Genomic DNA, 22,578 nt, shown 5'->3' on the forward strand with positions numbered 1-22,578 from the left:
TGATTGAAGAATTAACATTTTCTCATGACATATTCTAGAGCTCTAGTACTCTTATTGATTACATAATCTATATGTTCATCGAAATGAACTCTGGATATCTTCAAACATATCCACAAATCCAAATAAAAATTTTGAAGTTTAAATAAAACTCCTGAAATCTCGGTGGAAATTCAAAAATCATAGAAATCTCAATAGAAATTCTTAATGAAATCCAAAAATCTGGAGAGAGTTCCACGAATATTCGTGGATGTTCATCTGACTTCCAACCAGTGAGAAGTTAGCAGCCATTTTTCAGCGGCCGTTTTGATCTACCTACCAGAACATCAGTGGCGTCGGAAGTGAATGTGAATTTTTTTTCTTCAGAATTCATAATATACAATGTAAGATGAAATTGTACCACAACTACTAGTTTGCTAAAATCAACAATAAAGTGTCAAGAGACTTAATTTCATAAGATTTGGTTTATATCCTAGAAAACATTAAGGCAGGATCATGTTCCATACTCACAGTTCGGATGACCAAAGAACTATATACCAAGGGGTAGTTTATATTCGAACGAAATTTTCAGATACTCCTTTTGTCTTGAAGCTTGCAAGGAACAAATTGCTACTCACACGAAGAAACAAATTGATAACAATTCCCAAAGGAAAGAAATCAAGTTATTCAAGAGATTGAAGGGAGAATATGTTTTCTCTCTGAAAGCAGACAAAGGCAATGAGGTTGTGATCATGGATAAGTCTGATTATCATGATAAAATAGATAATTTAATTGAGAATGGTCCTTGTAGGAAAATACCAAAATATCCATTGCCTGAAATGGTTTCAGAAGTGAAAACCTCACTCAAGAAATGCAAAACATTGAGCAGACCGGCTTTAGGCAGTGGTTTGCAAGAATCCAATCCCACAGTGTCCAAAATATCTACAACCAAGTATCTGCCAAGTATCTACAACCCAGGCAAGTCGGTGCGACCAATTGTATCAGCCATAGATTCCCCTACGAATAATATTGCCAAATGGTTAGAGAAACAATTTGACACCCTATCGATTCCGCTACCCAGCTTAAGTGTTAAGAACTTGCAAGAATTCATCGAGACGATAAAAGATGTGAGGTTGCGAGGAGAAGAGATTTCAGTATCCTTTGACGTATCTTTGTTATTTCCAAGTGTAGACATACCAAAAACAACTGAATATTCGAATGATCTTTTAGATGTTAATGACATGAGTGGTGAAGTAGTCGAAGGGTACATCCGGCTTACCAAATTTGCATGGAACAAAATTGCTCCCAGTTCGCCAATTGTTTTTATGAGCAACATGAGGGCACATGGGAAACCTGTTATCTCCTTTCATGGCTAATCTGTTCATGAGCAGATTTGAAAGGGAAGCAAGGAAAGAGTTGGATTACTTTCCACGAATCTGGATCCGATACGTAGATGATGTAGTTTCCATTTTTTTTATGAATATGAGTAAGGTGAAGGATTTTGTAGTTTGCCTCAACAACAAATTTGCAAGTATAAAATTCACGTATGGAATTGAAGATAACGAAGAACTACCATTCTTATATATAGAAAGAATAAAAGCGCTTTCAAGTTCAAACCAATATTCTTGGAAAATAATTCAACTATCCCTCTTTTTGGAATTCAGACAAATCAGTGTAACATAAAAATTACCAGAGAATTGAAGCATATTCTTAAATATAGTCAAGCTTTATATATTTTTCGAAATGAAGGAAAGCAGTGTACCAACCTATAAGGGTAACAGAAACCCCATTCTTCTTCTTCATACTCGCTGGTGGAGGAGTTCCATCCATGTCGCTGCAGGTACCAGAATCCAGAGTATCACTTGGCGAAACCTGCCCGCTAGACATGACTCCGAAATTGAACCCTCCATAGTAGAAATAGTTATTCCCAACTTCATTCCCCCTATCCATATTATTCTTCAGAACCATATCAGACTGATCTCCGTTCAGACTTATCCGAATGCACGGCGCTGTATCACAGATGACATCTTTCTGTCTGTCACCGTCACTATTCACTATCGTTTTGCTGGTACTAGTGGTACTGTCACTAGTACTGTCACTGTTCACTAGGGTTTTGGTAGTACCCCGGCAGTTTTGGGGACTGATGAGAATTTTGACGACGTGGTTTTTGGTCTCTCGCGATTCACACTGGCTGTTGCTGAGAGGCACTGCAGTGGTACCGTTTGGTAGTACCGTTGAATATGCGGATTCTTGCAGCGTAGCGGTTCGCGTCTTAGTCTTCGGTGGTACCGGCGGTGGAACTGCGACTGTCTCTTCCATATTGGTGGCTTATCTGAAAATCAAATGAAGTTAGGCCTTTCTAATTGGTGGATATGTGAATGTTGTTTCGATTTTGGGTCAACTGGCGAATTAGCATTTTGGCGAGGAAGTCTTTGGTTGCTTGAATTCATCGAGTAACTTGAACGGTTTACGTGATCGGTGTTAGAATAGTTCAAAACAACCGATGCATTATTTCATTGGAAAGTATCTAAACTGTTCTAATCAGTTACTTTCACGCCCAGTGAATTTTATTTGCTTTGTTTTCAATCTGATTTGATAGTCAATTTTGTAGGATTTCCAGTTACTCGATATACTCAATCCAGTGGCGTATACAACTTCTTATCCTGGTGGGAATGAATCGTAGTACAACTTTTGTTACGAAACCACAAAGAAGCATATGGTAAGAATTAGTAATGTGAGTTTTTTCATCAATGGTCTGTTTGATGAAACCCTGAGAAATGAAGGAAACGAAATAAAATATGAAACTCATCTGAAATATAGAACAGAATTGATCTTAGAGCTTTTGGAATAATGTACTGATGAAAAACCCTTACCGTTCAAAGAGAATTTTCGTCAACAATGATTTGGAATGGCCATGAGCTATTACTTTATTATTTGATTTGAGGACAACCCATGATTGAATTGAGGTTAGCAGGAGAAGTTTATAATCAATTTCTTGTTTGGAAGAAAAAACTATAGACACTAATGAATATCTTTACTATAAATATGATCATCATGCTAATGTTTGATAGGGCTGAGACAGTTTTCTATTCAGTTCTAATTTCAGAAGAATAAATAACTATGATTAATATGTATTTGGAGGAAACCGCGTATCCGTAACACTTTGTAGAAAGAACTGTCAATGAATGTGGGTAAAATAATAACCGACATATACAGATTCCACAATTATCACGAATCCAACAATAATACACCTCAACTCTCAACTAACGCCATACCTTATGTTCCTGGTTCGTGTGAAAAATTGGGCCGAATCGGTTACATATATGAAGAGCAACTTTCAGAACTACCAAAGCATTAAGATCCTTTTTGATACAAACTGAACCCAAAACTGTGATTGGGAAAGTGTATTTACAATATACCATGTTGCTGAGGAAAAAGTTATTAGAATGTTTTAAACGTTTTGTCCTTTTCAATGTTATGTTTTTTTAGCTCCATATCACAATAAATTACTGTATTGTGATATTTTATATCCTCATCGATAGATGATTTTGTACTCTATACAATTGATGCAGTTCATTTCTTTTTCAAATTAATTCTTTTTGCTTATTCAATTGGTTCAATTGGTTCAATTGAACCAATTGGTTCAATTGGTCAGTCGGTAGCCAAGCGGTTCGGTGTGGATGCTTTGTTCACTCACCCGAATTGACTGCCGTGTTGGTCGATGGTCCAAGCCCTAGTCTGAACTATCGATCTTCACTTGCTACCGTCCAACCCGTGTTAGGAATCACACGTTAAAATGTAAGACCTCGTTAATCCTTAGCTCGCACAAGTTTCGACTTCTGAGGGTTGTCGTTCGTAGGGGTGCGACAGCTGGTTAACGGAAAAACAGATTTTAAACAGAGATTTTTCTAAACAGAATTGAACCAAAGCGCTGCTGAAACAACCAAAAAATCCAACCAGGCATTCAATCTTGAGGTTGGTTTGCGGAATTTCATTTAGGAAATTTTAGACTCATAGACAACACCTGAAGTGATCGACCTACAATAATCCAGGACGAGGATTTGAGGACCCTGGTGGAGACTGACCTATCACAAACGGTGTGTGAGACGCTGGTAGAACTGAGCGTTGGCTCCCATGTGGTTCGAAACGTATTGAAAAGGTCAAAAATTTCGGAAAGAAATTGCTCTATGATTTGAACGGTCGACAGAAATTATTACGTTTCGAGTTCTGTTTTTCTTTGCTTTTGCGCAAGTAAAATGATATCTTTTCGGATCAGATCATCACGTGTGATGAGAAATGGATCCTCTACGAGAACAAGAAACGTTCAAGACAGTGCTTCGATTTTTATGAGCCCCCAGGCACTTCACAATGGCGAAAACTCGTCAAAAAGACAATGATTACTGTATGGTGGTCAGCGGCTGGTGTAATTTACTATAACTTTCTGCAAAAAAAACGATGCAATGAATCAAAAATTTTGTCTTCAGCAGCCGGCACTGGTCAACAGAAGAAGTCCGATCCTGTTCTAAGACAACACCCATCCGTACGTTCCATTTTGAATAAAATACTAAGGATACATTCACTATAACATAATAATTTTGAAGAATCATGTATTGTTATCCGTATCCTATATAATATGTGAATTAAAAGGGTATATATACTCTTTCAATTTACATATTATCTTCTTCTAGTAATAGAAGAAGTACAGGTCGAATTGCCATCATCTGCGGCTTTGGAATTAACTTCAATCAATGGCAGGTGGACAATAAGGTCGTTATGCTGAATTTGGGAGCTGAATCTATCTGATGAATCCGATATACGATTTTCTTTGAGAAAATTAATAATCATCTTTCAGTGTCATTATTAGTATCCAACTTTTTGGTTCAAAAAACATTTTTCATGACACTCAGTGGATATAATATGGTCGTAGTATAGTCAGAAATAGTGTCAAAGAAAATCTCAAAACAAAAGTAAAAACTGAAAATGGAGTATTTTCAGGAGATATCAGTTTTTTGGTAATTTGCTTTTTGGTTTTACACGTCTCCATCATTGAACGGAACTTCCACAGAAAGAATGGAAGAAAATGAATACGAATGTTTGTGGAACAAACTGAATATAAAAAGAATAATTTTCGTGTAATTCAACGTTCAAGTGAGAGTACTTGTTTCGAAAGGATTTTCTTCGTTTCTGGAATGAACTTCCCTTTTTTATGAGAAGGGTGTTCATTATCATTAACAATTTTTTTTTAATTTCTTTGGTAGTTTTCCACTTCTTTATTGATGCAGAAGGTGTAAGCCAAAATCAGTAACATTTCCAATCGATATAAATTTTGTCATAGTGTTCTCAGATGGAAAACCATCTGCTTCGGTAACGTTAAGCTCTACGTAAGATTTTTAGTATTCTGCAGGAACCAATCCTTGCACACACGATCAGAACAGGATAGTTTTTGTGGAGGTAATAAATCGATGGTCCAAAATATGAAAAGAAATTCTTATTTAGATTCAACTTCATGACAAAATTGTCATAAAGAGAGCACACTCTGATTCACTGACGTGAATTGAGAAATCTAACCTCTAACAACAGAGAAAAACCTACCAGTTAACCTCTCTGAAACGCCCGTTTCAAGAAACGTGAGCATTTACCTCGTACAATAAGCGTTTTTTAATTCGAATATAATGATAGCAGTTATTCAAATTTTTACAATATATTAGAAAGGTTTATGTAAAGGTCATATGCATCAGTAATTTTACAATGGAATGTGAGAGAAAATATGTTACTCAAGTGGATTTGAAAGAAAATATCGAATGAACTGAACCGAGAGGTTTATTAACGAGGCCGGTCTTATTTTGATCGGGTTTAATCATACACTTTCAGGATTGGATGGTTGTAGAATTATTCAGCTTTTGAAGAGCAAAATACTTCGAAGTAGGAGGAATTTGGAATAAAAGGGGTTGGTCATAGATGTTTTAGTTTCAATCCTTCAGTTGAATTTATAAATTTAAGATATATTTTGATATTTTGCGCCTATTATATTTGAAACTTTTAAATTAAATGAGCCACTATCTGAAATAATTTTTCTATTAATCAATGATGTAGAATGTGTTCTTTGTAGGATGCCCTAAAGTTGGGTTGTCAAATGAAAACTTTGAATACCTGAGAAAATATTGCGTTGAATGAAATTCACTTTTCCGAATTGTAAATCAGTGAAATAATTTCCTTTTCCTACAAATGAATAGTAAAAACTGAAAATGACATTGATTACCATTCTCAGCTGAAGTCAGGTGTAATAACTGCCATTGCGATAGCTAACGAAAAATATCATTTTATTCATAAAGATCGGGGTCGGTCACACGGTTTTTCGATACCGATATTTTTGCAACAGAGTGAGCGTTGAATTCAATTCAAGATTGTTGAACTTTGGCGTATCATAAATGGTTATGTTTCGTTCGGCTAGACTAAACAAACGTATCCTGTTGATGAGTTATAATAATGGGAACGCGAAAATGCAAGCTAGGAGTTTGCATTTCAGCTTCATGAATAGGAAGTTCGGCCATATCTGAATAGGAGGGCCCGAAAATGTATTTAAAATAATAACTGACCAATGACTTCGATGAAAAGAAGTAGGAAGGGGTATGGAAAAATTCGGGTATATTAACCAGATATCAGACCAATCAGGGGACGGTACAAGGAAGGAGTGTTACGGACAGTTTTTCGGACTCAGGAATACTGAGGAGTCGGGTTAATTGGCAGGGTGGCGATCGGATAGTTGCGGAAGAGGGTTGCGAAACGATCGCGAAAGTCACTTGCGGAAGAGGGTTGCGAAAAGAGATTTTGCGACAGAGGAGTTGCGAAAAGAGTCCTTGGCGAAAAAGAGTTGCGAAAGTTAATTGGGGGACAGTGGCGATTTGACAGTTGCGGGAAGTCGGTCGCGAAAGTGAATTGCGATAGAAAAGTTGCGAAAATCAGTTGAAAAGTCAGTTGCGAAAAGATTCCTTTGCGATCGAGAGTTATTTGGGAGAGTTGCGATAAGGGATTTTCCGATAAGGGATTTTGCGATGGTGGAATTACGGTAAATTTCGGTCAGTGAATTGATTGTGGTGTTTGTTGCGTTTGGTGGCACTTACAAGGGAGATGTATTTCACACAGATACCGTACCAGAGAGGGAAACCAGAACCCAGTATAGGATTTTTACTAACCCCCAAGTCGGTATAGAGAGAGAAGATGACATTTCGATTTTGAAATAATTGTCTTATTGCTGTTTCGTCTTGGGAACGATATAAGAAGGGCAATAAATTACACTACACCCCTTTCATATGTGTAAATATCATATTAATTAGTACACAGGGGTTTGAAACTAAAAAATAGTACGGCGGCCAGGCAATTTCAAATAATCATTCCAGAATTTCCTCAAAACTCGAGTAGAGTAATTTAGGTTTTCGTGTAAGTTGGAATTCTACCTTATAAGAGAGTATATAACATTTCACAATTTGATAAAGATATAAGTTTTGCTTGAGAATCATCTATTTTAGATGTGCTTTCTTGTTAAATTTCGATTTAACCTTTCGAACAGTTTTGCTAATTGCTTTTGTTTCACTCTCATGGTATATGTTTACACAGTTATTTGTTATGGTCTACAAACATTTCCGTTTATTCTTTTTATTGGTTTTGTAATATAAGCCTAATCTGAAGCTTGTTGTTTTTTGAAGGCTCACTATTCGAGCAAGTTCTGTACCGTTTCAGGGTAGTTGAAAGGCCTTTAGCATTGAGTATTAGTCTCCTACCTCATTCCGGAGTAGAACTTAGAAGGAAAACCATCTCAAAAAGGTACATGGTGTAGTTAGGTTTCAAAAAGACCGGCCCTCGTGCATTCGGCACGAAGCCTACAGTTTTTTCAGACCTGCCTTGATATTCAAAAATTAATGTGGAGAAATCTTCATTCCGTGACAGCCACTGCCAAATTAATGATAATAATAGATAAAACCATATATGGATACAATACATTTACGGTTGTATTACACAGGCAAGTTTTCACATCGTATAATTTAACATACATACATAACATACGTGAATCATGAATGTTCACGGGTTACGTACATTCGATTAGCAGGATTTTTATTTTTCTATGTTGCCACACTCGTCTCTAACATATTTTTACAGTTTCAGCTGTTTAGCATGTTGACTTTGTTGGTGAGAAGCAAACAAGTTAGGACTGCGTTGAATGTTTCTGCTATCTGAAATGGGATCAAAGTTTTCTGTAAGAAATGGAGTTCAACGCTAGATAACACTCAAAATATTGACAGTGGCATACGGTGGTTGTACTCGTAGTAAAGCAATGTTTACAAGTGGTATAAACTTTTCACAGAAAGTTGAAAAGATGTGACAGACATTAGATATTGAAATGGGAAAAGTAAAACTAAAACAATGCCAGAACATAAAATGTTCAGGTATTATGAATGACACATTAGATTGGAAATTCCATATCAGAGAAGCAATGTCCAAACTAAACAGCAAACTGAAATGAAAATTTTATTATGCTGAAATTCAGTCACGACTCATATATGGAATCTCATTATGGGGTTCATCATCAGCAGCTCAGAAATTATTTGTACTGCAGAAGAAATGCCTTAGAACTTTATTGAATGAAAGTCAGAGAGAATCATGCAGACCATTATTTGTCAATCTGGAAATACTTCCTCCCTTGCTTGTATACTTTAGAAATATCTTATAACAATTTAAAAAATAAAAAAAGCGTTAGCACTCATAGTAATGATCACAGTTATTCAACTAGATTTACTTACTATCTCAAAATACCTCGAAACAATTTGAATGTAACTCTCAGGGGACCTATTTCCGATGGTGTAAGAATCCCGGAATCAATTCAAAAGGAAACTACTGACTTCAAATTCAGAAAGCATCTCAAAACTTTTCTGTTGTCGAAAATATTGTGGAAATATTGTAGAATTTTATTCCAGCTAATTGGATACTTCAATTCAATAATATATTTTAATTTACTCACTCTATTTTTAAAATTGTCAGTTTCAAATGTGAAATGTCTACCTATATATAATTTGTGACGTGTTTTATGTTACTTTCAGTGTAATCTGTAAAACCAATGAATAAATTGAATTGAATGTCAAGGTTTTGCTCACTGTTTTCGTCAATTACCGTGGCGTAGTTCTTCAGGAGTGCTTGCCACATTGTCGTACACGGTCAATAAGGAAGTTATGTGCCACTTGCGAGAAGCAATACGCAGAAAACGTCCAGTATAGCGGAAAAATAGTTCACTGCTTTCACATCACGATAATGCACTTGTTCCTAATTTTTTGGTCAAAAACAACACCGTAATTATGCCTCATCCAACACATTTGGCTTCCTGCGACTTTTTCCTGTTCCCAAGACTGATGAGACCCATGAAAGGACGGCATTTTGCGACGATTGAAGAGATAAAAACCGATTTGCTGAGAAATGCTTCGAAGATTGGAATGAACGCTTGCACAAGTGAAATATATCTGAAGGGGGCTACTTTGGGGAAGGCAAAATAGAAATTGATGAATAAATAACAGCGCCAATTCAAATATTCATGAGGTAACGAACCCCGTTCAAAAGTTGAAAGGATATTCTGAAACAGGCTACAGAAATCACAGAATGATTTCAGGTTTCTCCCAATCGACTCCTGAAAATATGTGAAATTCCAAATGATAATCGAATGATGCATCATTTTTGACAAATCCTCACTCTCGATCGTTGATCAATCAAGGATAAAAGAGAAAGTTTGTCTTGACCCTGGGCATTTTATTCGCGAGTTTCGGCGTGGCACACCTTTCTGTTGTGTTTTCTGACTAACAATTCGACTAGGAAGTAGAATTGCTTAGTTATTCCACATAATCTACATGAAACATAAAGCTGATAGGTCCTACTCACTTAATTTTCAGATAAATGGCCCAAGGAAGATACAGAAAAATCGCTTCTTCATCAGGTACAGAATGAAGAAAGATATTATAGGCGTATTTCCAAAAAAGATTCGTTTTTGAAAAGTTACCAGAGCAGACGTAATTTGTGTTTATACGATCATATACATTTACTCAAAGTCATATTTTTTTTACTGCAACAGTTGCATTTTTGTCAGTATGTATCTTCAATACAAATTTGAAAGTGATCACTTACAGCGTCATTCTGGCCTTAATAATCTCAGCTGGAAAAGGAAATATCACTGATTAGCCCAAAAACAATTGTGGTACTGATAATAGAAACTTCAGGAAAGAGTTCGATTTGTTTTTATTTCATTGGGAGTTCATTATCAACATACTTTCCCTATTGAAATCATCAATTCATTTTCATTTCAGGCTTCAATAACATCCTCAAAATATTTTAGTAACAAAAATAAGAATGCTATACAAAACCGCAAAAATGCGTCTTTCACTATACCAAAACTTATTTGAGTTTGTTCAGTACTGTATTTGACAGGCCTGGAACATGAATCTCAATAAAATGTTATATTCATCCAATATCTGCCAGTTACATCAGATAACTTTTTCTGCAAATCAGCATCCCTATACAATTAGATTTCATAGTAATTCATCGTTTTCTCTGATAATTTTTATTATTTTATTTTATTTCATTATTTTCAACTGAGTCAGATTCTCATAGATTTCAAATAAAAACGTTTTCAGGCAATGGAAGTTTGGACCATCAAACATTATCAACCACTTGAATACAAGATAAAAGTTTCATCATTTGTAATTTATCAATCTACGAATGATTTGATAAAAAACAATAATTTTAGCGTATGCCCCAATACCGCTTATCCAATCAACCACATTCAAATAAACGAGGAAATTTCTGTAAATTTTCTCTCATCTCAAAAAGGTCTGCGGGGATAAGGGATAAAATACAAGCACTACAGGAAAATCCTTAAGGCGCTCTAAGAGCGGTGCCTGTGCGAAAGTAGTGATTCACATTGGATTTGAACCGCTGAAATCCATTTGAAAAAACGGTTTCAGAAAGTTTATTCCGCATAAACGTCATTCTCCAAATGAAAGGGTTTTTTAACAGTGAAGTTTGTGGTGTACGGAGTTGAACCCCATAACGATGAGCAGCCACAGTCCGTCGCGTATTTCTGACATGCACCGCTCTTGGTGGAATCAAATGTGCCAAGTCACTTGAACACTAGTCGTGAAAGTATCTATAGAAGAGAGATAAATCTCCAACTTTTCTTCGATGTTCCAGGCTATCAAGGTTCCACGTGATGTTCGCGTCTTCAATCAGGCAGATGGCTCTTTTCGGGATGGAATTCAGCATCTTCAGGGTAAGTTTGGGGGCGGAGCTCCATACATGAGAACTATACTCCAAAGGATGTCTGATGTGAGCGTTTAAAAGAATCAAAAGTTGCTGGCATGGTACAGTTTTCTGGTTCGGAACAGTGTTCCAAGCTTTTGAGAAGCAGCTTTGCAATTCCAGCGACATGATTGTGCCAAGGCATATTGATGTTCATTTAAACTCCCAACAAACTTATCGAAGCAGAAAGTGGAATTGTCTGACCTGAGATTATTATATCCGGTTTTGAGACATTTATCTTCATGGATAAAACCAATGGCTGAGTTTTTGTGGCACTGAATTGAACCTGGATACTTGCACCCCAATTCGAAATTACTTTCAGATCTTCATTAAGATATTCAACCTCCTGCTGCCGGTGAAGATGTTCTTCCGCATCCGATTTCCTGGGATCCAAATGTAATGACGAGATAAGTGTCTGGCGTCAGCAGAGCAATATATTCAATTCATGCTTTTTTCCAATTTAAAAGCGTACCAACAGCGGTTGAAGGAGAAATATCTCGAAGATACAATCATACAAAGGTGAAGATGAAAAGAAAAATACTACAATGAAGAATAAGACATTTTCATTTTTCGTTCCTCTGCAAAAACACTTTTAGTTAAAAATATTTTATATCGTCATGGACTTTCTTAACAAAAGTATCGGAAGAATCACGAAATTATGACGAAAATCTAATTGAAAAACTGAGAAAACTGGTTGTTGTATGAGATGCAGTCAAGGTCTATGATGAAAACTCTTTGCTAGTTTAATTTTGACATGAATCATGTCAAAATTAATTTTCAAAATATTTTTCGTTTCGATTTGCTGCTAATTTTTTATATTAATCTCATGTTGATTATCCTGAAGAAGGAAAGAAACATTTCCGAAAGCTTGACAAACTAGCAAAGAGTTTTCATCATAGACCTTGACTGCAACCTCAAATTACCATCTGATTAATTCATAGATTCAGTCATTAAATATCCTACTTTTAGATAGGATAGGATAGGATAGGATAGGATATTTAGAGGAATTGGGAACAGTGTGTGTTATAGATCGTTGTTAAAGATTGCCAAAAAAAACAAGCAATAACAATATTGTTTGTTATAAAAGTGACAAACATTATTTTTTCAGTATGTTGTATGCATGTTTCAAGAGAATTGTTTTATTGTTACACCTCCATATTGTCAAGAGAATCGGCTACAGGTTAGTATGGTAACACATTTGACCCGGCTAATGTGAGATATCAAGACCCACTCTGTCCAGTAGCTCTTCATACATACATATGTTGAAAAAACACTCATAATCTTCAATATGCTCACCTTTCCAGTATCAAGTTTTAATCCACAAAACACATGATCACAGAATCCAATCGCGTCACGAGCGGTTATTCCGATTCGCGGACCATCTGCAGAGCGCACAGAATCAAAAAAAAAATAGCAGCTGCCCTCTTTAGCGTCAGACACTGTAACAACCCGATGGCGATATTCGCGGTCTTAACGGAGAGTCCACAAGAACCGTTGAAAGATCGACTCGTGAAGGCTGACTGGTTGAGGTGGAAGTATGTGCAGTCGGTGGCCCACTTGGAGACCACCTCACCAGAAGGTAGGCTTTCTAGAGGCGACTTTTAGTCCGGTCAAAATCAACATTTCGATTTGTAATGAATCGCATAGAGCTGAAAATTTGTACAGGTCATAGTTGTCTGTCACATCTAGAATCTGTGAAGGGGTGAAGTTATCGAAATACGTTGAACATTTTTGAAATAATACCTGAAATACAATGAATTGATGGATGTAGCCGTTACTAAGTTGTAGGAAATCATGATGAAGGAAAGAGAATGGAAACTTTCCAGGTTTTTTACCACTTGTAACCAACATTACTGCAGTTTCGTCCTATAAGGACATTTTCAAACTTATACATTAACAATGATTGCAACCCTTCCTTGCATAGCGCAAAATTTTCGTATCGTTTTCAACTTGTGGTTGCATGCCAAGGACGTTTTCAAACCATTCCTTGGCTACCACAAGTTTCCGAATCAAAACGATACGAAAATTTTGCACTAAGCACACTCAATCACTTGGAATCCTTGGAATTTCACATGCATAAACATTGCGGTTGCAGCCTGTTGAATGATCAAATTGATTTACTTCACTGAGCGGTTTTCAAATTAACATATACACATTGTTACTAGTGAACAAAATTCAGGTACTCAACCAAGATAAATAACCTCTATTATTACCTACAGTGGTGTTATATAAGGTCTAATGTAATCAATCATTGTTAGTTTAATGTATAAGTTTGAAAATATCCTTATAGGACAAAACTGCAGTAACGTTAGTTACAAATAAAAGTTTAAAAAAACATGGAAAATATCAATTTTCTTTTCTTCATTGAAATGCAATGTACCATATTTAGTGTCTAAATTAGATACAATTTTCTACAATTTGGTATCAGAAGGTAATTTTTATGGCTATCCTCCTTTGAAATATAGAAATTCAACCGTTTTTTGAGAAAAATTGAAAATCATCAGTAGTTGTTGAGGCTTCGTCCTTGCAGTCAACGAATATACCACATACCGAGGTTTTCAGTGTCGCTATTTTTCGGGATTGAAGGCCGTCAGTTTTTGTATTATTTTCCTGACGTTTCGCTGAGGTGCGTGGCTAGCTTCTTCAGAGTCCTCTGAATAAACTTGAAGATGCTCGAATGGAACCTGACCACATTTCCTGATATCTTGTAATGAATAGTTGTCGCTATGAGTGAGAAATAAAAATAGTTCAAAAATTACAAAATTTCGCCATTTTTCGCTAATATCTCAACACGCAAAAATCGACTTCGTGACAAAAATCCTGATTCACATTCCAAATCAGAAGTTTTAAATTTTTCCATGTCTGTTTGACATACTACGAGTGACTATTTCCGAAATATCTCTATTTCAAAAGTTGAATAAATTATATATCACATAATATGCAGACATTTCGTACAACCTTGACATGTACTTGAGTCTTTTTTCGATAACCCTGTAGGTGCACTCCACGATCTGTTGTGTTTGGTTCAATCACATACTCACACTGATAAAAATGATAACATTGATAATGATGAGGCTGGAATAAATTACCGGGAAAATTTTAAACTGATTGTCAATCTTCAAATGTTACATCATAATGCTACTGTTTTCTCCCTTCCACTTCTCCTTTTTACGCTGGATATGTGAAAAGTGTTAAAAAAAGGCTCATCATTCTTTTCCTCATTGACATTATGAAAATATTTATCCAGGAATTCCTTGATGAAACAAGACCGGCTATGACAATTAGTACATGTTGGTGAACAAAATAATTCAACATTTTTGTAGTCACAGTTTCCGCTACAAACCTTCGTGTAATTGTAAAAAGTTTGTAGTAACTTAAGCTATTAGTTAGCAGCAGTAATACTAATATATGTTGGATTAATAATAAAGGGTTCTATCATGAACTTCAATGGTGCTACTCAACATGGTTGAAAGAGAGAGTAATTTGTCTCAATTCAATATATTGAATATTTGTTTTGTTGCTTCAATTGGAAAGGAACTCCAAGAAGTCATGACTAATAATTTCATCATCATCAATGATTTCACTGGTCATTGATTTTATCAACCTCGGAGAAATGTTTGAAATGGCGATGGGTCAGAAAAGTAATTCGTAGAAACAAAAGACGGGAACAGTTCTGTAGGATACAGCACAACCTACCTCCACTGGATTTATTTTTTCAGTATTCAACGTTAACGAGAAGAATTCAAAAAACCGATATTTTTGACCTTTTACCGTTTCTACCACTTATGGGTTTGATGAGAACTTTTGATACTTCATTTATAATAGTGTATTCAAGACCTATGGAAGTTTTCAGCTCTGAGCGATCTATTGTAAGCTTACCACTTTTTTGGCTTATTTTGACTGAACTATTTGTGTTGCTGCAAATGTCTCACACTCTCTAATGGGTCGTCGGAACGTGTTCGGTTTAACCTGGATTCGAAATCGGATGAGTTTGTACTTATATCATCGTCTTATCTTTTCGAATCAGGTGTTTCGTATACAGTGTATGCGTGAATGGGAAATTTTTCGATGTGATCTCCGTACTTTAATAGCTGATAATTGGCATAAACATCCATTGTTGGCAATTCCCGTTATATTTAGCAGTTTTCTGAGATTGAAGTATTGGACCAATCTGGTTGTTTTTGTGTTTCCTAACCCTGGTCTGTAGAATTCAAAGAACCCAAAAACAGCAAATATTTTGTTGGACAAAGATCGTGGTAGCCTACACACCGGAACAACATATTCCACTTATACAGAGTGGGCCAAAGTGAAAACTCCTGTTTTCCATTTAGATAGATGAAAACTGATCCTAACCAGCGAAGTTGTTTTATAATTCATTACCATTACTTCAATGATAATTTCCCAACTATTTTATAGTATGATATATTAACTACAATTCAAAAACACTAATATAACTGTTATAAAATCAAATTACTTCTGCTAATATATATTTGCTGCCACCAAGAATAAAATGCAGCATTTAAGAACAACCAGCTGACATCGATTTCTAATCACAGCTTTGAAAAATTCTTCAAAATTTTAGTTATGTTTAGTAAGAATATTTTTGTTTAGTGATTCTAGTGGGACACCATCGATATCGTGGTGGGAATTAGTTCTTCAGAAACAAAATAAATAATAACTCAATGGCGGTCATTTTGAACATTTATCAGGGGGGTATATAATAGTTTTAGATTCAGTTCGAGGTGCTTCAAATAGACGAAGAAATGACTTGGTGTTCCATAAAAAAACTTTCTGAAAGCTTTGAGTCGCCCTGTATATTGGAAATACTGAAAAAAGACTTTTAACTATCCCACCTAACCTAGTGTTTCAATTTTTCTTTGCGAAAAACAGGAAAACGTTATTATAATGGTTAAATCCCATTGTTTAGCCTTTATAATCGATGAAAAAAACATTTTAGCCAAAACATCCCGACAGATAATATTTATCCATACTATAGGTGAGAAATCCTTCATTCATACAAGCACTTTTATAGAAACCTACAGATTTAAAAGTAGTCTGACTCTGCCGCAATACCCTCACTCCTAGAAGTAAGTGTTTCTTAACAGTTTTATAGGGGTAACATAGTAGCTTAAATACGTTGAAATGCTTGCTACTGAAACCAATTTATTTTATAGAACGACGCCATTTTGAATGATAGGGATCTGGGATACTGAAATTAGATGAGTTGAAAATATGAAATCCTGCACATATAGTGAAAAATACATAAATATTATAACATGATATTATTCAGAATGAAGTAAGTTAAGTTTGTGACTAGAAAATTGATACCTCGACAGAGTGAATTTTTGTATAATTAATAATTTAACCGAAAACATTTATAAATGAGTGGCGCGTTTAAATTTTGCTAATAATAGGCTATATATTCGTCAATAAAATTTCATTTGCAGTAAAAATATCAATCTTCGAAACACAATCAATGTCTTTAACAGTTTTATGAGTGCAAAAGTGGAATTTTGAAATGGCTTCAACCTTTATATTTCTAAGTTTTCAGTTGGTGACATATCAATTATATTTTCCTAGTGTCCAATACAAAATTACTTCTTGCGTCTTCAAGAGAGGGAATGAAAATTAACAATTGACAAAACACCGAAGTACACTTTTGAAACGAAACCTGAAATATATTGTGCGGATAGAAATTCGTCGTTCTTCCAATTTTGTAATACGCATTCAATAGTTTTTTTAAGCCGAAATGAGAAGGTCAATATTCTCAGTTCAAAATTCGTCAAGACTAAATTATAAATGTAGTGAAGAATTCAAGAAACTGACGGACTGGAACTAGATGCCTGCTAAAATACTCATAAACCACGAGACGGCAAGAGAACTCAAAGACGTAAATGATAGACTTTGAACCAGTTATAAGGGTGCCAAAATCATTGATCTGGTGTCATATCGAGAAAGGTGTTATATAAGCATGTTGTTGTTCTATGTGTATTTCCGCAACGAATAAATGAATAAATAAATGAGAAATGAAAATAATACTGGCAAAATATCCTTAGAAACATGCACGACAAAACCTTCGAATGGGGATTATCCAAGAAAAAACTGAGAACTATTCCAAAAGAATAGATTGTGGCTCAGAAGACTTGTCATTTAGTGTAACTCATTGGATGAGATCCATTAAGAGAACAATTGAATAGCAGAAAATGCAAAAAAGAAACATAGACAACTCTCTTCTTTATGTGAACTTTAGACACTGGATCATAATAGGAAGGCAATTTGTGGTCAATCAAAATTGTGCTCAGAAAAATGTTATGAACATTCAACAGAGTACAAAAAACTATTTCCATCGAAACATCCTTTTCTATTCCTTAGGAACTTCGCCCTTATTTCATTTAAGGTTGTCTTATCAACTATCCGGCCAGTTTTGCAATAGGTGGTCAAAATATCATTCATAAACCAATGGAAATTTATTCAAATAAACTCAGCATTACTTTTTTGCCGTTTTTATTTGGAAATGTACTACATCGGTTAACAAATTTGCCCCTGAGAATCAATGATCCAGAAGAATTAAAATAAATGCAATAAGTTTCTATCTACCTTCAAAGATCGTCAAATGAAAATATAACATTCAGAAAAGATAACTTTACGATTTGCCAATTTTCCAGAAGATGAACAATCAACATATCAAATCGAATGGGATTTACCTTGACATCGAATTGTGAAGAAATAATCACGGACTTCGCTACATTGGTTAAGAAACATCAGATAGCCCGCTTTCGTTAGTTAAACATATATTTATTGATTGCTTATGATATACTTTATTATGTGTATTCACCTATGTTAATAATAATTTTATTTTGAAATCTTAAGATATGCATCTAGGACAAGAGAAAATTGATGTGGAAGTTTTTTGGGATGAATTCGTTTGCTCAATGGAGAAAAAATAGTGTCTAGAGACCACATTGAAATTCTGTGTTGGACTCTGACAGTGATATATATTGCTCAGAATTGAGATTGGGTTCATTTCTTTTTTAAAAACTTAGCAATATTTTGAGGTGGGTTATACGATATTCTATTTAAGATATAAAAACTGTCACGAATACTCAAAAAGAGGCAATCTGCATTCAAAAATATTTCTAATGATGTGACTCATGAATAATGATTCTAATATAGCTGGAATATAGTCTCAATTTCTGCCTTGATGGAGAGTACGTTGATGTTGATACAATCATTTCCCATCGCGAATATTTACTCTTTGTTATTTATTTCGCATATATAAGATTATAAAATCTATGAAGGCAGAATTCTCACAAATTTTTCACGAAATAAAAAGTTGGAGAGATTCAATAAATACATCATAAAGGCTTTCATTTGTCAAACATCTGTTTCCCATGTATTGAATTATTCTACTGGCCACAAAACCTACTTTTTATCATAAGTACCCTGTCCCTTATATCCCCCGACATATCCAGTATTTTCAGCGAGATCTTCCCGTCCTTCTTTCCCTTTTCCATGGCCGCTCTCATCGAATCTCTCCTTGTGACTCCCTGTATATTTCGAAGTATCCGTCAGCCTATCGACTGCTCCAACATGGACCGCTTGTGTCGACTTATTGGTGCCCGGCAAACCACATTCTTGGAGCTTTTCTTTGATGTTGTCGACGGGGATATTCTTCTGGTGTGCCAGATCTTCTATGAAGTTCAAAAAATCTGTGTAGCCTATCGTTTTCGATTTGAATTTGTTGAAGGTTATGCCTGTGTCCGTCGTTGTCAGCTTTTTGTCAATCACACCTGTAACATTCAGTGTTCCAATTGGTATAGGACAATTTTCTAGGAAAGTAAAGTATCCTAGTGATAATAGTGATAACATTGGTACATGTAATTTTCACTCACAATTATCAGAATAGCAGATGACCGAGTACTTCCAACTTGAAATGGAGATTAGACCCTCAATGTCAGAAAATATAAAAAAACAAAGCAGTTCGTTATAAGCTCTAGTAAAAAAAGTTTTTGGCTTTCTTCTACTCCATTTTGATACAAAAAAAATGAGTGAATCTTCCAAAGAACGGAAGGAAGTGATCAATTTGAAAATAAGTAACTTTATACATGGATGTGTAGATCATGCAAAGAAGTAACTTTCAGACACAAACTGAAAGAAAATCCCCCTGAAACAGCTACTTTTATATAAACATTGAATTACACGAGAGAAAAGAAATTCTTTCGAAACAAACACTTCTACATGAACACTGAATTATACAGAAGATACTTTTCTCTACTCAGTTTGTATTTCAAACATTCTTTGTGTTACTATTTATTTAAAGAAGAACCCAGGGGAATGATATCTGATTTTTATCCCACAATGAATGTTTAAAATACAAACTGAGTAGAGAAAAGTATCTTCTGTATAATTCAGTGTTCATGTAGAAGTATTTGTTTCGAAAGAATGTTTTTTCTTTCGTGTAATTCAAAGTTTATATGAAAGTAGTTGTTTCAGGAGGACTTTCTTTCAGTTAGTGTCTGAAAGTTACTTCTTTGCATGATCTACACATCCATGTATGAAGTTACTTATTTTCAAATCGATTACCGATGGAGCCGTTACTACGTTTTAGGATATCATCATAAAAAATGAGAATTTTTTTACCACTCCCATTTTCGTATGACGTTATTCTAGTTTCATCCTATAAGGACATTTTCGAACGAATACAATATTGTATTTGTTTGGAAATGTCGTCCTTATAGGGCGAAACTTCAGTAACATTAGTTACAAACAAAAGTGGTAAAAGGAAGTTTCAATTTCCAGTTTTCAAGAGTTATGTCTTCGGCTGAAAACTGATTTTTCACTAAGCAATGAAATGAGGATCGAAAAGGAAATATTTTTGAGAAAGATAATTTTTGGAAGACAGTTTTTGTCTTTTTACTCCGGTGTACAAAATATGGAATAGTTTCTCTCTTCTCTGATGGAAAGATAAAAAGCTAGAAAGCTCAAGATGATCTTCAATTGGACATGTCATAATCTCCAAAAGAATTTTTTTGGTGAATCCTAATATATTCTATTTTCTTTCAGATGAAACTGTCCAAATTCTCGGCAACAATAACTTATTTCATCCTAAACAGTAGTTTTACAATTACAAGTAAATAGACTTCACTCACACAAAACATCGTCAAATCGAAGTCTCGATATTTCAGAAAGGACGTCTTTTTTTATTGAAGAATTGAATTGTTCATTGTAAGAGTATGAACACTTACACACAGTGTACAGTTTGGAAATGAAATGATATTACTTCCAATTCGTGCATTGTTTAGTTTTATTGTTATTTAACGTATTCAAAAAACACTTTATTGTGAGATTTTCACTCAACAGTTTTACAAAAACGCAACACGTGTTTTGCCATACACTGGCTTCTTCAAATGTGTCTTTGATAACTATATTCTACATATTCAATGCTTTATATACCTAATGTTACAATTTGAAGTACCTTCATTTCAAGTATCTGAGTTTTACTTGAGTTTGTAATGAAATAAACTACCTGAGCTCATTTTCCAGTTTCCACATTTGAAAAAATATTCAGTAACAGGAAGTTATTCAATTCTAATGGATCATTCAGTAGGTAAATTACGCGAATTCTTGTATCTGTTGATTTCCAAACATTCTAGAAGATTGCGTTTCAAACTTTTCTCTTTTAAATGTAACTCGTCGTATTCATGATTGTTATTTTTCGAGATGTGTTTCTTAATAAATGATTAAAGCTAGGTAAACAAAAATTTGTAATGTAAATCGACGGAAGTTATACAAATAAAGTCAAAATTGAACCAATGACATTATTTCATGTGGTGATTCCTATTCTTAATACGCATCTAATATAACTGAAGAGATTTTGTGATATAAAGTGACTAACCTGCTTGTTTGAACCATTTGTCTATTTGAGTAAGAGTTATTGTTTTGCCATCTGCTTTTGTATCTCCAAATTTCGCAAAACTTATGAATTGCTGGTCTAGTTTCATGCCTCCTTGGGCCATTATAGAAGTGAACTTGGAGTTTTTTTGGATATCACTGAAAATTTAGTTCTTTTTGAAATTTGACGTTTTGAAAACTGCAATATGACAGAACTGAAGAAAACTTCAGATACTTGTACTGCAAATGACGAAATTGTCATCTGATTATGACAAGCAAGACTCAACTTCTAAGATCTAATAAGAAGTAACTGAATGAATATGTTTTGAATGAAAACCCTTTTGTTACTTATTATTCTATTTCTGATGAAGACAAATACAAAAACACAAAACTCATAAAAATTGGTGCTGTCGTTTTTGAGTTCTTTTATTAATATTATTATCATTAATTATATTCATAAAATATTATACATTAATACTTATTATCCCATTCGCGACAAGGACAAATTCAAAAACATAAAAATCATAAAAATTTATTCAGCTGCTCTTGAGTTCTCTCATTATTATTATTATCATTTTTTCATTGATGGAATAACATATTTCAATACTTTTTAACCTAACCCTGAAGAAGATAAATCCAAAAACACAAAAATTATGAAAGTTGGTCCAGCCGTTCTTGATTTCCTTTATCATCATTATTTTTATTTTAATTGATGAAATATCTTTTTCCAATACTTATTATTCTATTTCCGACGAAGACAAATCCAAAATCACAAAAATCATAAAAATTGTTTCAGGCGTTTTTGAGTTCTTTTATTATTATTACCATTTTCATTGTTGAAATATCATATTTCAATACTTTTTATTGTGTTCCCAAAGAATAATAATCTAAAAACACAAAAATCACGAAAATTGGTACAGCCGTTCTTGATTTCTTTTATTATTATTATTATCATTATTATTATTTTCAATGATGAATCATCATATTTCAATACTCATTATCCTATTTCCGATGAAGACGTATCCAAAAATACAAAAATCATAAAAAATGGTCCAGCCGTTCTCGAGTTATTTTATTATTTTTATTACTTTTCTTTCTTCATATTTACTCACCTTTAAAACCTTTCATTTTTATATATTAGATTACGAATATTATCCAAAGTGGATGTAATAAAAAAAAAATTAGTATCCAATTTGAACTGTGACTGCAAATTGGAAAAAACTAGGAAAAATAATGAACACTTCCACATACAAACATAAAAATATACATTATATAAACATCAAAATATTAAGAACTATGAATTTACATATGCAAATAAACATACATGTAGGTTCCAAATCGGTAATTACCGTGATACAAAATATAAAAAAATACATATAA

The 22,578-nt window shown here is 34.4% G+C and overlaps 2 protein-coding genes across 4 annotated transcripts in view; both read right to left on the reverse strand.

Annotated features, from left to right (window-relative positions):
* The window catches only part of LOC111506701 (glutaredoxin domain-containing cysteine-rich protein CG12206), an 84,895-nt gene extending 66,021 nt beyond the window's left edge, over positions 1-18,874 (reverse strand). Inside the window, exons 1-3 of one of the 3 annotated variants that reach the window (XM_023161870.2) lie at positions 15,187-15,264; positions 12,604-13,050; positions 1,743-2,308 (exon numbers count right to left, since the gene is read on the reverse strand). In XM_023161870.2, the coding sequence (XP_023017638.2) occupies positions 1,743-2,295 (553 nt within the window). In that variant the 5' untranslated portion in view covers positions 2,296-2,308; positions 12,604-13,050; positions 15,187-15,264. Of the gene's footprint in view, positions 1-1,742; positions 2,309-12,603; positions 13,051-15,186; positions 15,326-18,733 lie in introns of those variants that run through there. The other 2 variants (XM_023161872.2, XM_023161873.2) reach the window with 2 other exon arrangements.
* LOC111506702 (tubulin polymerization-promoting protein homolog) lies at positions 18,555-21,432 on the reverse strand. Its single transcript, XM_023161875.2, has 2 exons — positions 21,203-21,432; positions 18,555-19,097 (listed from the first exon to the last, which is right to left on the reverse strand). Exons 1-2 carry the CDS (start codon positions 21,321-21,323, stop codon positions 18,730-18,732), a joined length of 489 nt encoding a protein of 162 aa, XP_023017643.1. The 5' UTR covers positions 21,324-21,432; the 3' UTR covers positions 18,555-18,729.
* Between the last annotated feature and the right edge of the window lie 1,146 nt (positions 21,433-22,578).

The sequence above is a fragment of the Leptinotarsa decemlineata genome, unplaced genomic scaffold (genome assembly GCF_025532065.1).
Source record: "Leptinotarsa decemlineata unplaced genomic scaffold, Ldec_3_MD MMD2_tig00026328_RagTag_RagTag, whole genome shotgun sequence".
Classification (NCBI taxonomy): Eukaryota; Metazoa; Arthropoda; class Insecta; order Coleoptera; family Chrysomelidae; genus Leptinotarsa; species Leptinotarsa decemlineata.